The sequence below is a fragment of the Eleutherodactylus coqui genome, chromosome 3, assembly GCF_035609145.1.
Source record: "Eleutherodactylus coqui strain aEleCoq1 chromosome 3, aEleCoq1.hap1, whole genome shotgun sequence".
Classification (NCBI taxonomy): Eukaryota; Metazoa; Chordata; class Amphibia; order Anura; family Eleutherodactylidae; genus Eleutherodactylus; species Eleutherodactylus coqui.
Genome location: NC_089839.1, coordinates 224957592 through 224973181, shown reverse-complemented (window position 1 = coordinate 224973181; position 15590 = coordinate 224957592). Strand labels below are relative to the sequence as shown.

General features: G+C 44.8%; 1 protein-coding gene across 2 annotated transcripts; it reads left to right on the top strand.

Annotated features, from left to right (window-relative positions):
- The first annotated feature begins 22 nt into the window (after positions 1 to 22).
- MBD4 (methyl-CpG binding domain 4, DNA glycosylase) lies at positions 23 to 13993 on the top strand. 2 transcript variants are annotated; one of them, XM_066596999.1, is made up of 7 exons: positions 23 to 73; positions 2815 to 3024; positions 4447 to 5180; positions 6180 to 6314; positions 9256 to 9405; positions 10750 to 10853; positions 13498 to 13993. In XM_066596999.1, exons 1-7 carry the CDS (start codon positions 51 to 53, stop codon positions 13573 to 13575), a joined length of 1434 nt encoding a protein of 477 aa, XP_066453096.1. In that variant the 5' UTR covers positions 23 to 50; the 3' UTR covers positions 13576 to 13993. The 2 variants fall into 2 exon arrangements, with proteins under 2 accessions (XP_066453096.1, XP_066453095.1); XM_066596998.1 differs by lacking the exon at positions 23 to 73 and having other exon boundaries at positions 2777 to 3024.
- The last annotated feature ends 1597 nt before the right edge of the window (positions 13994 to 15590 follow it).

Sequence of the window (15590 nt, the reverse complement as noted above, 5' to 3'; positions counted from 1 at the left end):
CATGCGCAGAAGAGTCCCGGAAAGTCACGTGATCTTGCAGAGCTGCAAACATGGCGGCGCCCATGCAGGACAGGTGATTACATGTTGAGTCTTGTGGTTTGAAGTGAGAAATGATTATTACTAGACCGCAGTTGGGTGATATGTGCAGGATGATGGCGAGATGTGGGCAGTTTTGTGTGCTAGCCATGGTTTGCTGTCATTTACAGTAACCTCTAGTTTTGCTTGTTGTACACAGCTTTTGAAGTGAATCTGTAAGTCCGAATCTTTTGCTATAGTTTTTTTCTGCTGTCAGTGAATGGGGTTTGTTAGATCCTCATTCGCTGACATTGTACTTTACATTTCAGTGCGTATTCCACAACCAAAATTCGACAGCAATTCTCCTGTGTTTGAACTCAACCGTACCCGATTACAGCGAAGGAGCCACAGCGTATACGCCCCGCCCCCCTAGGGAATGCATAAATACCAATAAAGTTGTTTTAAGGGGGTATTCTGGGCATTTACTACTGATGAGCAACCTCAGGAAAGGTCATTAATGGCTGATTTGTGGGGATCCGTCATCAGGGACTGGACGTCCGTATCAGTGGTCATCGCTCCCACTTTCTATTACACTTTCAATCCTGACCATCAATGCAGATGTCTGGCCTCGCTGCACTTACAAAGGCCAGAGAATCAGCTGATCAGTGGGGATCTGACCAATCAAGTCATCAGTCATCAGTAGTAAATATCCAGAATACCCCTTTAAGGAGGAAGGTTCATACAGGGATTTAAAGAGATTTTCAAATTTGATGTGAATAAGGCTTAAAGGGATTGTCCCAAGTTTAAACGTATCCTCTGTATAAGCTTGTGATCGGACCCCCACTGATCATGAGACTGAGAATGCCGTGTCCACAGATGTAAGTAGGTAATTGGAGAGGCAGCCCGGCATGCATACTGCCACTGCAGTCATCTCTGTTGTGGGACAGCTGAAGAGAAACCGAGTACAGCGCTCTGTTTTCTCTGGCAGTCCCATAGAGCTGAATGGAACAGCAGCGCACATGCTTGACTGCTATTCACACTCACAATCTGTGGGGGCCCCAGCAGTTAGACTCCAAATGTAATCAGACGCGTATTCTCTAAGTTTTCTGCTTTTTGGTTGTGAACATAAACATTCTTGGTTTGATGTATTCAGATCTAACACTTCTCACCACTGAGGATTTGTTACACTTGTATCTAGACCAGACCTGGGCAAAGCACGGCCCGCGGGCCACATCCGGCCCGCTGAATAGCTCGGACCGGCCCGCAAAGAGTGTCCTGGTGACTCACCAATGAGTCCGGTGTCAGCAACGGGAAGCAGCGAAACTATGCACTCCGAAGCCTTGTCCATTTTGTTCACTTCTGTGCTGTGCTAATAGTTATTCAGGCCTTACTTATTCAAGCACCTCTACCAATGACGTAGGCTTGAATAACTTTATTAAACAGCACATAAGTTAACAAAATGGACAAGGCTTCGGAGTTTGTAGTTTCACTGCTTCCCGATGCTGAGTAAGTGATGCCACTGTAACTTCTGAGTGCCAGGATGCTCGTTGCGGACCTTGGGGAGTGCCAGGACAATCGTTCCACGCTCGTCATTGGTAAGTGTCAGGACTTTTCCCTTTGCATTGTAATTAGAATAATAATACTAATAATATTCACTTTTTAATCTCTCTTCTTGGGGCAGCTCTCTGTGCCCTCTCCTAGGAGCATACTACTGTGTATTAAAAAAATCTATTTTCCGAGGTTAGCTGTTAACCCTTAAATATGGCGGCTAACATTAAAAAAAGAAAAATTGATGCAGAATGCCGAGTTTTTAACAAAGAATGGACTTCTAAATATCTATTTACTGAAACCAAAGGTAAAGCTGTGTGTTTAGTTTGTGGAGAGCAGATAGCTGTATTTAAAGATTACAATTTGCATCGCCATTATGAGACTAAACACGGAGAGAAATACAAGAATGGCGGCCGTATTCTGGCCGCAAATCGGGCGGCTGGAATACAGCCCCATTAAGGCAATGTGCATGGAGCCTTCGTATGTTGGTCTGGCCCTCTAAAACCATTCCAATTTCTCATGTGGCCCCATGGGAAAATTAATTGCCCACCCCTGATCTAGACAATCCTCTGGGCCAAAGCCATCAGCAGCACAAATCTCTCTCCTGTCCTAATAGTATGTTACAATGTATCAGGCGGAAATTCCGCGGAGGGATTTCCTGCAGAATTTCCGCCCATACCCGCCTGCATAGGATTGCATTAGATAACGCAATCCTAGGCAGGCGGCCGTGATTTGTCCGCGTGAAAACGCATGCGGAGAAAAAATCGCGGCATGTTCTATTTCTGTGCGGGTCTCGCAGAGGCCCGCACAGAAATGTCAGTGGTGACGGGACACAGCGCAGAGAGGAAACGCCCGGTGCAGGTAAGCCGCAGACCTCTACAGGGGCACGGGATCGCATCCTGCTACAAAAATTCTCGCAGCGGGATCCGACCTGGCCATCTGCAGGCAGTCAATATCACAGAAGATTGTTCAGACTGGATACAATTCTAACAAACCCTCAGCTGTGGGAAGTATTAGCTCAAAACAGGATGTTCCCTTTCCCTGACTGCAGAAGCGACCTTGAACATGGTGAAGAACTGAAAAACAAACCATATATTCTTGTTCTTATAGATTTCATACACTGAGTTTCCTTCTTGGTTTCCCACCTTTCATCCGATGGTAAATCTGCTATGATCCCTCATTGAAATGGGTTAGTGTAAATCCAGCTTTACCTGCTGCTCGCTTTATGATTTCATTTTTTTTTCCTTGCAGGGAACAAGCAGCTGATCCTAAAGAATCCGAAGTTCTGTATTCGCAGAATGCAAAATTGAATATATGCACAAATACTGAATTATGCAGTGATGGCAAAAATGAAAATTCAGGTTCTGGTGTCTTGGAAACCCTTCCTGAGGGCTGGAAAAAAATCATCACACAGAGGCAGTCTGGAAAAACAGCCGGCAAATTCGATGTGTTATTAGTGAGGTCGGTCGTGTATAACTAGCACCATGTATGTAACTGGTGTAAACTCGCAGCTACAGGGCTGACTGCCCTGTCATGCTCCAATATGTTACTACCAGCAGGAATTCCCTGTCCGTCTAATGTATGTTCCCCAAAATGGTGGTGGTAAAAACTACCGCTAAAAAAACAAGCCCTGAAACAGCCCAATTTTCAAAAAAATAAAAAAGTTCCGGCTCTCAGGATATAGTGACAAAAAGCCATTTTTATTTAAGAAAAATGCCTGTTTATTTTTTAAAAATAGAAAAACATTTTAAAAAACTATATAAATTTGGTATCACAGTAATCGTACCGACCTACAGAAAAAAGTTCATATGTCATGTTTACTGTACTAAAACTAAACCCAACAAAAGTGGTGCAATTTAAAGGGGTTGTCCCGCGGCGAAATCAAAAATTTTTTTTCTACATACCCCCACAATGTGCCCCGTTAAAAACAATCCCTTTGTTATTTAAAAAAAAACAAAAAATGCTTACCTACATCCCCATTCGGGCAGTTTCTTCTTTTCTTCTTTTAAAGATGGCCGCCGGTACTTTCCCAAGGATGCACCGCGGGTCTTCTCCCATGGTGCACCGTGGATTATCTTCTCCTGTCTTGCGTTCCACTGCCGATTATAGCCACCTAATTGGCTGATCGGCACCACGTGACGGAGGTGGAGCTACGATGACAATGTGCAGACCAGCTCTCCGGCGCGAGCACGCCGGAGCGGCCCCAGTCAACACAGCAGAAGACCGGACAGCGCAAGCGCGTCTAAAGAAGCCAGAAGATGCAGAAATTAGTCGGAGCCATGGAGACGAGGACGCCAGCACCGGAGTGGGTAAGTGAATAACTTCTGTATGGCTCATATTTAATGCACGATGTATATTACAAAGTGCATTAATATGGCCATACAGAAGTGTATAACCCCACTTGCTGCCGCGAGACAACCCCTTTAAGTTTGTTTTTTTTTCATTTCTTCCCACTTAAAAAATGTGTAAAAATTTTTCCGTACAATAAATGGTACCATTAACCCTTTCCAATCCATTGTCTGACCTCTGAAGACATTGTGATTTAAGGCTGTACAGTTCCGCTGTTGGAAGACGTCCGTTGGGGTTCTCTTACTGTATATTGCCAGCCTCTCTGCTGTCGGAGCCTATCCAACGTGTCACCACATGTAGTACTGGCTTTAGCCAGCATATAGCGCTATTGTATAATGGCAGAAAAAGAGTAAGCCCCTTAGGAAAACCAGGATACAAATTGGATTGGAAAGGGTTAAAAATACAATTTGTCCTGTAAAAAGCAAGTCCTCATACAGTCATGTCAATTGAAAAAAGTGATAAATCTCTAGTCCTGAAGGGGTTAGAGAAATTCCATTGTATTACAATAACTGTATTCCTTTATTCGCTCCTTAGCCCCCAAGGGACCAAACTCAGATCAAGATGTGCTCTTGTAAAGTATCTCAACACCAATGATGTCAAGATGAAGTTAGAAGACTTTGATTTCTCTGTTCCACCTTGGAAGCAGAAAAAGAAAAGGGCAACTAAGGAGGCTGCAAATAAAGAGGATGATGGGTCAGCGGCCATTGAGTCTCCACTGAAAGAACGCGGTACAGAGACTTTCTATAACACCAGGACGGCGCAGGATGCAGGAGATCATACACTTACTTTAAGCGGGAAGGACAATAATGCCAACGTGAAAAAAGATGGTGGCAGGAAAATGGTAAGAAGTCTTAGAAAAGCATCAGAAAGAGGGTCAAAGAACACCAAGAGAGTTAACCTGCCGAGGAAACGTTCAGCATCTAAGCAGGAGGTTCAGGTGAAGGAAAAGAAATACAACAAAAGGACCAACTCAAAGAAAAGAAGCGAGGAAAGTGCAGCGGATTTGATGAATGACCCCCAATTACCAGAGCCTGGTGATGTTGAAAAGCTAGCGGCGTCTCTAGACTGGCAGGAGACTGAAGTGACTTGTTCAGAGAACACACAAGACCAGTCAGTCTCCTGTGCTTTACAGCAGCCTACTGACACTGAGCAGGAGGACGTAGCAAGTGATTCCCACCAGGATGACAGTAACCTGGATGCTATTCCGAGATCGCAGGTGGAGAAGAGAAAGACCAGCCCGTATTTTTCCAAAAAGGCCTTAAGTGAAGGTTTGTGGTGTTGGACGTATTTCTTCTTGTGTGTTTGTTGGATAACATTTGGAATAATACACCCAATAATGGAGAATTTAAAGGGATTGTCCAGCTCTACAGGCGTTGTACATGTTAGGAAAAGTACCTGTGACAGTGTGTTATAGGAGCCGCCGTGGTGTGTCTGTCGACAGACTTGTTGATGATTTCCAATGACAAACAACAAAATTGTGCAGCTGTGAGTATAACACAGGATGTAACTCGCGATCAGTACATGATAAGATATGTATGTACACAGTGACTCCACCAGCAGAATAGGGAGTGCAGCTCTGGAGTATAATACAGGATGTAACTCAGGATCAGTACAGGATAAGTAATGTATATACACAGTGACTCCACCAGCAGAATAGTGAGTGCAGCTCTGGAGTATAATACAGGATGGAACTCAGGAGCAGTACAGGATAAGATATGTATGTATACAGTGACTCCACCAGCAGAATAGGGAGTGCAGCTCTGGAGTATAATACAAGATGTAACTCAGGAGCAGTAGAGGATAAGTAATGTATGTACACAGTGACCCCTCCACCAAAATATTGAAAGCAGCTCTGGAGTATAATACAGGATGTAACTCAGGATCAGTACAGGATAAGTAATGTATGTACACAGTGACTCCACCAGCAGAATAGTGAGTGCAGCTCTGAAGTATAATACAAGATGTAACTCAGGATCAGTACAGGATACGTAATGTATATACATGGTGACTCCACCAGCAGAATAGTGAGTGCAGATCTGGAGTATAATACAGGATGTAACTCAGGATGAGTACAGGATAAGTAATGTATGTACACAGTGACTCCACTGTAATGTTTGTCACTTGAACAATCATTATTCCTCATCCAAAACACTTTTCAGATGGGGACCACAACATCTAAGAATATGAATAAATTATAATAATATGTATTCACCATTTTGGATCGCATATAGATGGTAAAAACTGAGTTTTCGGCTCTTCCTTTATAGCTATGGAGCCGCCTCGAAGGAAAGCCTTCTCCAAGTGGACGCCTCCTCGCTCTCCCTTTAATCTAATCCAAGAAACACTCTTTCATGATCCGTGGAAGCTTCTCATCGCCACCATCTTTTTGAACAAGACATCTGGTGAGAAACTGTTGCATTGAACCAAACCTGATTCTAGACATGTGCCCTGGGTGATCCGGATGCAGTCTTACTTCAATGCTGGTAAATGAGTGTTAGGGCTCATGTGCACAGGCAAAATTCAATTGCGGACGGTCCGCAGTTCAAGCAGCCCATTGAAATGAATAGGGCATCCGCAATTAATTAAACACCTGCGGATTTTATTTTATTTGCAGATGGCACACGCGGAAAAGAAATCGCAGAATGCTTCATTTTACTACGGATGACATGCCATTCATCTCTATGGGAGCAAGTGATTCGCAGTACATCCGAAAATACAATTGCGAATGCAGTGTAGATTTGAAGGTTAAATTCAATTGGGAACCCCAACCCCACCCTTCCCTCCTAAACCGTGACTGCAGAGGCTGGAGCTGTGTGGCGCTCTGAAATCACAGCAGGCTGGACCTTTTCTCCAAAGCGCCTACAGATGTGTCGACGATTATCATTTGGTGAACACCCAAAACATTTTTTTGCAAAAAGTAATGCTGGAATTGCTATTTTTCTTTTGTTCGTCCCACAAAAAACGTAATACAAAAGTCACATGTACCTCAGAATGGTACCAATAAAAACTACAACTCTTCTTACAGAAAACAAACCCTCACAGAGCTCCACTGCTGGAAAATAAAAATGTTCTGGGTCTTGTTTTTCTTCAAAAATGTACTTTCATTGTGCAAAGCAATTTAATTTTTTTTTAAAAATCCGTATAAACTTGGTACTGTAGTAATTCTGCAGATCCAGACAAAAAAGTCATCAGGTTTTTATTACTGAATGGTGAACGCTATAAAAAATATATAAATAATAAAAGTTCTACAACACATTATATGTACCCCAGAGTGGTGTAAAAAATACAACTTGTCCCAAAGAAAAAACAAAACAAGCCCTCATATGGCTGTCAACGAGTTATGGCTCTTACCATGCAACATTGAAAATCTCTTGGTTTTTAAAGCAAAAAATACTCTTCACTAAGGGGTTAATCAAAGCTAAACCCAACCCCTTCCCTTTCCAATCCTCAGCCACTTAGGGTGGGGAGAAAAAAATGCATCTATATATTTTTCCTGTAGATGTATTTACCTATTTATCTACCTCACGAAGAAATGGCGATTATCCTATCAAGCTTCACGGAATTGGAAAATGTGCGAACTACTCTTATTGCATCTTCTGTGTGAACGAGTGGAAAGAGGCGCCGTTTCTGAAACCCTTTATGTGTATATGATTCTATAATGGATTGTTCCCTGCTTGTGTGGTTGTCCATGTTGGATGACCTCCCTTTTTACAGATAAATGTATAACGTTGAGAGCGGTCACATGATTGGCATGTTAGAAATGGGGGCATCCTATGGTGAAATCTCCCGCAGAACTGGCCAGAGTGCAATGACCGTACAGAGAGCGGTTACTCAGTGGACACAGGAAGGCTCGAGTACTCACAGACTTGGAACAGGTCCACGCAGAAGGACAACACCACATGAAGACCACCAAATTGTGCGGATGGCAGATTCTGATAGACAGGTGACTGGAGCACAGATCCGAGGAGTCGTTGGAGTCAGAGTCATCCCACGGACAATTGTAAACCGATTGCTTTAAGTTGCGTTGCATTCTCGGACCGCCATGCAGTGTGTTCTATTAACCTGATTTCACTGCCAGCAACAACACAACTGGACACATGAGTGGAGAACAGTTGTGTATCGTGATGATGAGTCCCGAGTCTGTCTGGGGCAGAGTGATGATCGTCAATGTATCTGTCTGCGGTTTCAAAGAAAAGACCCACCCTCCTGTGATTTCAAAACGCCACACAGGTCTAACCTCTGGAGTCATTGCTTGGGGGGCAATCAATGATGACTTCTCACCGACACCTGTATTGAGGCGCGTGGTGGGCCCACCTCTCATTGACACCCGTACCAGGGCTCGTGGTGGGCCCACCTCTCACCAACATCCATACCGGGGCTCGTGGTGGGTACCCCATCCTCTCACTGACACCCGTACCGGGGCTCGTGGTGGGTACCCCACCCTCTCACTGACACCCGTACTGGGGCTCGTGGTGGGTACCCCACCCTCTCACTGACACCCGTACTGGGGCTCGTGGTGGGTACCCCACCCTCTCACTGACACCCGTACTGGGGCTCGCGGTGGGTACCCCACCCTCTCACTGACACCCGTACTGGGGCTCGCGGTGGGTACCCCACCCTCTCACTGACACCCGTACCGGGGCTCGCGGTGGGCCCACCTGTCACTGACACCCGTACCGGGGCTTGCGGAGGGCCCGCGTCTCACTGACACCCGTACCGGGGCTCGTGGAGGGCACGCGTCTCACTGATACCCGTACCGGAGCTCGTGCAGGGCACAGGGCTCGCTGACACCCGTACCGCGGCTCGAGGAGGGCACACGTCTCGCTGACACCCGTACCGCGGCTCGTGCAGGGCACACGTCTCACTGACACCTGTACCCAATGGTCATAACTGTCTGATTCATTACAATGTGCTGTCATTTATTCTGAGTAACTGTACAGTTCTATCAGGCTTCATGAAATTCACCAACTCCTTCTGGGTGGAACACTTTCCATTTCCACCAGTCTATATCTGCCCACACAGCATCTTCAAGAGCCATCATTATCCCTTTAGGCTTTGTATCAATTACCCTTGCACAAAGCTGAAAATTCCCCAATAGATATAAATTCTTGGCACGTCCTCTGCCAACAAATAATTTTTGTAGCGATTAACCTATATGATTGTTAGCAGAGGTCGTCATCCAGCTTGGAGCCCTGATTTGCAGCTTGCTACATGTTCTGCTGATTTAAATATTCCACCATGCACCCTACAGCTTTATAGTTGGGAAGATTTACTGTTCAGGAATAGAGGAAAGCTGGGTGATGACCTCCTGTAATACCAGCTGCTTCTGCACTCTCTTCATAGGAAAAATGGCCATTCCTGTCCTGTGGCGCTTCCTAGAGAAATATCCAACCCCAGAAGTAGCCCGAACTGCAGACTGGAAGGAGATGTCCGAACTTCTGCAGCCGCTCGGTCTCTATGAACTCAGAGCAAAGACCATTGTCAGGTTTTCAGGTATTCATGAGCGCAGTCGCTCCTCCGTTGCGATATAACGGGCACCAGGCCTGCTTTTCATGTAGCTCATAGTAAGTAAATGTCACAGTGCAGCACTCAGGAGATCAGCAATTAAAAACCCTTTGCTATCCGAGTACATCCTAAACCAAAATCTCCACTGGGTGGGAGTGGGGTTCACTTATTATCCCCTCAGTGATGGCCAATACGTCTTTTTACTAATCTCACTGGGTTTTAAACCTGCACATAGATCTTTTTAAGGCGGTGGCATGGCTGACTACTGACAGCCAGGGTTCTCCTCTAACCGCCTGGAAAATAGAAACCTCAGAACCTGGCAGTTTAACCCTTTTACATACCACAATCAATAGCAACTGCCACATGTAAGCAGATGACGGGGAAGGCGCTCCTTCTGTCACCCATCGGCACTCTGCAGTGCAATTTGCAAGGTACCAATGGGTTCCCATGGTAGCTGGAAGCCTGACAAAAGCCTCCATGTCTATCAAGTAACTGAGCCTAATAGGCCCCGCCTCCCACAGAGTCTAATAGGCTGATGCCATAGCCTTATTTGAATGCACTATATAAGTAATGCAGTGTACTATCTTAGAGATCAAACAATCACATCTTCAAGTCCCGTTCAAGGACTAAAAAATTATTTTAAAAAAGTACAATAAAGTGTGATTTATTTTAAAAAATACAGATTTTTCCCCACACTTCAAGTGTATAAGATTCCCCCCCCTCCCCCCCCCCCAATTTTTTAAAAAAAGGTAGATAATCGGTATTCCGAAGTTTGTAACAACCCAAACAATGAACATATTTTAGTTCTCACATGGAAAGTGCCATAAAATTATTTTAAAAGGTAATGCTAGAATTGTTGTTTTTCTTTTGTTCGCCTCCCAAAAACATACTAAAAAGTAATCCAAAAGTCACATTTACCTCAAAATGGTACCAATACAAATTTCCTGCAGAACACAGCCCTCGCAAAGCTCTAATGCCAGAAAAATAAAACTATTAGGCTGGGTTCCCATGGGATGCTTTCCCAGCGGAAATCTTGCGGTTTTTGCCGCAGCGAAAATCCACGAGATTTCCGAGGAATAAGTGGCGCTTCAAAACCAGCGGCACTTAGCCGTAGCATCCGGAGAGGAGTGAGGCTGCAACGGGAAAAAAAAAAAAATTGACATGCTGCATCCCGGGAACCCGCAGCGCCAGCTAATGCTGGCTTTGCCGAGACGTATTGTCCGCCCCCTGTGGACGAGATTTTTAACAAATCTTGTAGAATCTTCATTCATTTATGGCGGGGGAAAAGAATCCACCTCCTCTTAAACAATGCATCTGTATATTTTCCTGCAGATGAATACCTCACGAAGAAATGGCGATACCCCATCGAGCTTCACGGAATTGGAAAATATGGAAATGACTCTTATCGCATCTTCTGTGTGAACGAGTGGAAAGAGGTGCCGTGTCTAGGACCCGTTATGTGTATATGATTTCATAATGGATTGCTCCCCCTTATCTTGGGTCTGCCTGTGTCGGATTGTCTCCCCCACCCTTTTTGGGGCATGCTGAACTGTTGTAGAGCCATGAGAGTATAAAAAGTCAGCCTTTGGCTTGTAGGAATGCTGCCTTTAAATAGGTGGCACTGTGGAGGATTCATTCCATCTCCCTTATTTGCATATTACCCAGAGGAGCGTGCATGGCCATTTGAGTCTCCTCACTCACTGTCTAGGTGCTCTCCCTAAGGGGAAAAGATAGTGTTTCTGACACCCATTCTCTCTGATATACATAATTGAGCAGCACAATTCTCTCACCTCTTTGGGGGTCTATTACAGTGTAGTCCGGACCATCTCACAGGATTGTCTAGTCTGGCTCCAATTGTAGCAAACCCTCAGCTGTGAGATGCATTAGGTCTTTCTAGAGGATTTCAGCCTATGGATATAAACAAGAATGTTCTCGTTCACAAACAGAAAGCAGAGAATTTGAAAATGGTGGAAAATTGAAATAGAACATGTTTTATAAAGCAGCAGAACTACAGCCCTTAGTGGCGCAGCCTTTTTTTTTTTCTCACTTTTGTTTTTCACTCCCCACTTTCACAGAATCATTACTCTTATTTTTTTTTTGCGGGATGAGTTGTATTTTTAATGACTATTTAATGTACTGAAAGACTTCTAAAAATTTCTAACAGGAATGAAATGGGAAAAAAATGCAATTCCGCCATCTCAGGGGGGGGGGGGGGAAGAGATGGATTTTATGGTGGAAAAAATTAAATAAATTCATACCAAATTTCTATAGTTGCAGTACTAAGGGCTCCTTCACACTTAGAAAATTGCGGCAAAATAACTTTTTCTTTTTTTTTTTTGACCGTCAGCACTGCGTTTTTTTGCTAAAACATCGCTGCCACTTGCAGTTTTATCACGTGTTTTTATTGCACAATTTTCCAGTGATTTTCATTTATTTACCGTATATACCGGCGTATAAGACGACTTTTGAACCCCGAAAAATCTGCTCTGAAGTCGGGGGTCGTCTTATACGCCGGTAATACAAAAAAAAAAAGTGTCAAAAAAAAAATCAGTACTCACCTCCCCCGGCGCTCTGTCGCGCTCCGGCAGGCTATCGCTCCCATCTGGTCCCCGGCAGAACATTGCTTTCTGAATGCGGGGCTTGAAATCCCCGCCTCCAGAAAGCTAATACACACGCCGTCAGCCAGTTACAGCCATTCAATGACCTCATTGAATGGCTGTGATTGGCTGAAGGCGCACGTGTGTTAGCAATCACACCCATTCAATGATGTCATTGAATAGTGTGATTGGCTGAAGCCACGTGTGTTTTAGCCAATCACAGCCATTCAATGCTGTCATTGAATGGCTGTAACTGGCTGACGGCGTGTGTATTAGCTTTCTGGAGGCGGGGATTTCAAGCCCCGCATTCAGAAAGCAATGTTCTGCCGGGGACCAGATAGGAGCGATAGCCTGCCGGAGCGCGACAGAACGCCGGGGGAGGTGAGTACTGATTTTTTTTTCTCCACTGTATTACCGGCGTATAAGGTGAAAGTTGGGGGGTCGTCTTATACGCCCCGTCGCCTTATACGCCGGTATATACAGTATTTATTTATTTTAGTGTAAAAGTCAATGGGACTTTCTAATGTTAAAAACGCATCATACGAAAATTGCAAGTTCGTGCTATGCGATGCAATAAAAAGGAGGCTCCATAGGGAAACATGGAAAATAAAAATAAAAAATCGCACGCCGCAAAAAAAAAATTAAAAATACCGTGATTTTTTTTATCTTGCAACATAGCATCAGGTGAAGGTGAAGGTGAAGGAAACCATGGAAACTCATTAGTTTCATAATTCTGTGTTTTTACTCACTCTCGCATCGTGCAATTTTCTCACCAGTGTAAAGGTGCCCTTACATATTTTTTTTCCTTAATCCTGAAAAAATATCTATATTTTCTGCTATCATCTTCTGACCACCATAACATTTTATTTTTTCATCAACATCGTGGTGTGAGGGCTCCTATTTTGCTGGACGACCCGTGGTTTCTATTAGTATAATTTTAGAATTCATAAGATTTTTTGATCGCTTTTTATTACTTTCTTTTTTTTTTTTAAGTCCATCGTATTGCATTATACATTGTTCTGACGGGCAGACTATCAGGCAGTGCCTCAGGCTGCTAGGGCAACCGAGCGGCACCTCAGCACAGGGGGACTGTTGAGGACAGGATAGCTGGCGCCCACCATGTATGGAGTAGGATTGGCTCCCAATATCGCTGCATACAACCCCCACATGCCCAGGACATAAATGTACGTCATGGGGTGTGAATGCAGACTGCGGTAGAAAGAAACGCCCCAATCGGTGCTAGATTCCTATTTTGCTCGGCATTCAGGGCAGGAGCCCCGCAGTCAGGCTGGGATGCACATGCCATAATACGGTACTGTGGCACCAGTCTAATGCAAGGCCATTTGTGTGGTGTGTGACTACTTTCTGTCATGTTGCACCCTGCACTGGGTATCCCTGTACATCAGCTATTCCTGTAATCACGGCCACAGGTAGATACAATATCACCGGAGTATTCCATTCTTTGCCATTACTGTCTTTTCAGGTGCATCCAGAGGATCATAAGCTGAATAAGTATCACGGCTGGCTGTGGGAGAACAAGGAAAGCCTCGGATTAAGCTGATGACTTCATACCGCACTGCTTACCTCCATCACTGCTCACCGCCATCACTCATGACGTCACCTTTGTAGGGGCAGATAATTTCCTGTAGCAACGAGCGCCGACTGACGATGAATATGTTGGTCAGCGCTCCTTCATCGTGTGTACATGGCAGAGGATCACTAATATGACTGCCTGTCCCCATACACCTATGATTGGTCAGCTGCGCCTCTCCCAATTTGCACGGGAACGTGTGCAGCCGACCAGCGAGCGATATTATGCGAAACAATCAGCCAACGAACAAACATCATCAGCCCTTTTACGCGGCCCGATGATCAGGCAAATGAACATTTGCGACCAATAATCGCGCCATATACGTAAATCGCACTTATGTTACGCTGTTCATCATTTCTTTGTCAAGTTTTAAACTTTGTAGCTTTTATAACTGTAAAAAAATAATTATAATAAAATCTATTTTGCATATTAAATTGTTTTATACAACGGTTGGAGTCTGGTGGGGCTTTTTCATATGAAAGTCACCTGTTAAAAGGTGCGTCTGCTGCATGCCAGGCCGTGTTTCAGCAGGGCAGTTATATAGTTACACTAGATGAAAGGGGGGAAATCTGCAATGATGGCCAATAAGATATCAGAGAGCCCTATGATATGCGGGGAGACATGATGGAAAGCTTCTCGGTAAGGTAATGCCGCATGGGATGAAACCTGCGGCGACTATTCCGGATGGCGCCTGCAGGTGGAGCTCTAAGTTGAGATGCGCCAACTCCGTAACACAGTTTACAAAACAGTTTATTTTAAAACCCCATTCACACACAGCAAGAAAATTCGCATATTGCAGATTCTCAAACCCGCAGCATGCTTGTTATCATGTGGGAATAAAGGTGGATTTTGTAGCAGAATTGTAGCGATCCATAGCATATAAATTACAGAATGTGCGAACTCTCCCTGAGATATCAAGAAAGTGAAAAAAACAAAGCTTTGTAGCATAGCATTTAGGCCTGTGTCACATGACGACATTTGCGCAACAACATGCAGTGAGTTACAAACATTTAATCTCAATGGGTTCATTCACGCCAAAAAACAGCATGCTCCTATAACTCTTCGAACTACTAATTAAATTATTTGACCATTTCAATGAGTACGGTAAAAAGCACTGTTGCACGCAGAACTACACAATAGAGATGAGCGAGCGTACTCGGAAAAGCACTACTTGCTCGAGTAATTTGCTTTATCCGAGTATCGCTGTGCTCGTCCCTGAAGATTCGGGTGCCGCTGCGGCTGACAGGTGAGTCGCAGCGGGGAGCAGGGGAGAGAGGGAGAGAAAGATCTTACCTCCGTTCCTCCCCGTTCTCCCCTGCAGCTCCCCGCTCCGTGCCGGCACCCGAATCTTCAGGGACGAGCACAGCGATACTCGGATAAAGCAAATTACTCGAGCGAGTAGTGCTTTTCCGAGTACGCTCGCTCATCTCTACTACACAATCTTTCTTTATTTGTATAGCGCCAACATATTCCGCAGCGCTTACATAGACAGGGGGAATACAGAAAGACAAAAAAAAAACACCCATTCAGCAAGAATACAGCGCACAATCATGTGACCCAGGCTTCAGGTTTGCGGGGTTGAACCTGCTAGCACAGGTGCAGCCCAGCATTAGCGCCATTACTTGAGCTTTAAAGGAATTTTCTGGGATTTTAATGGCTACATGGCTTTAAAATCAATAAAAATACAATTGCTCTCCTACATGGTGGCGCCACGTCCAACATAGCAGCTCCAGTGCCCGCCGCACAGAACGGCAAGAAGCGGTAGGTGGTCACGCGCTGCTCAATGTGCAAGTGACCACTCAGCCATGGAGTCTGCGGTGATTCTTCTATAGCCTGTGAGTGGCTGAGCGGTCACAGGCACAATGAGAGGTGACTTCCCATGACTGCCTCTGTCACAATAAATACCAGGACTACAGCACTGGACTGCGGCAGTGCTGTCCCGTAACCAAACAATCCCTTTAAGAGTGGGTTCACACCTGCAGTAT

What these genes read in the sequence shown, in the direction of transcription:
- MBD4 (XM_066596998.1), top strand. Translation starts at nt 2,789, where the DNA reads ATGATTTCATTTTTTTTTCCTTGCAGGGAACAAGCAGCTGATCCTAAA. An exon ending in CAAAAAGGCCTTAAGTGAAG is followed by an intron (nt 5,181 to 6,179) that starts GTTTGTGGTGTT and finishes CTTCCTTTATAG; the next exon opens with CTATGGAGCCGCCTCGAAGG. An exon ending in CTTTTTGAACAAGACATCTG is followed by an intron (nt 6,315 to 9,255) that starts GTGAGAAACTGT and finishes CTCTCTTCATAG; the next exon opens with GAAAAATGGCCATTCCTGTC.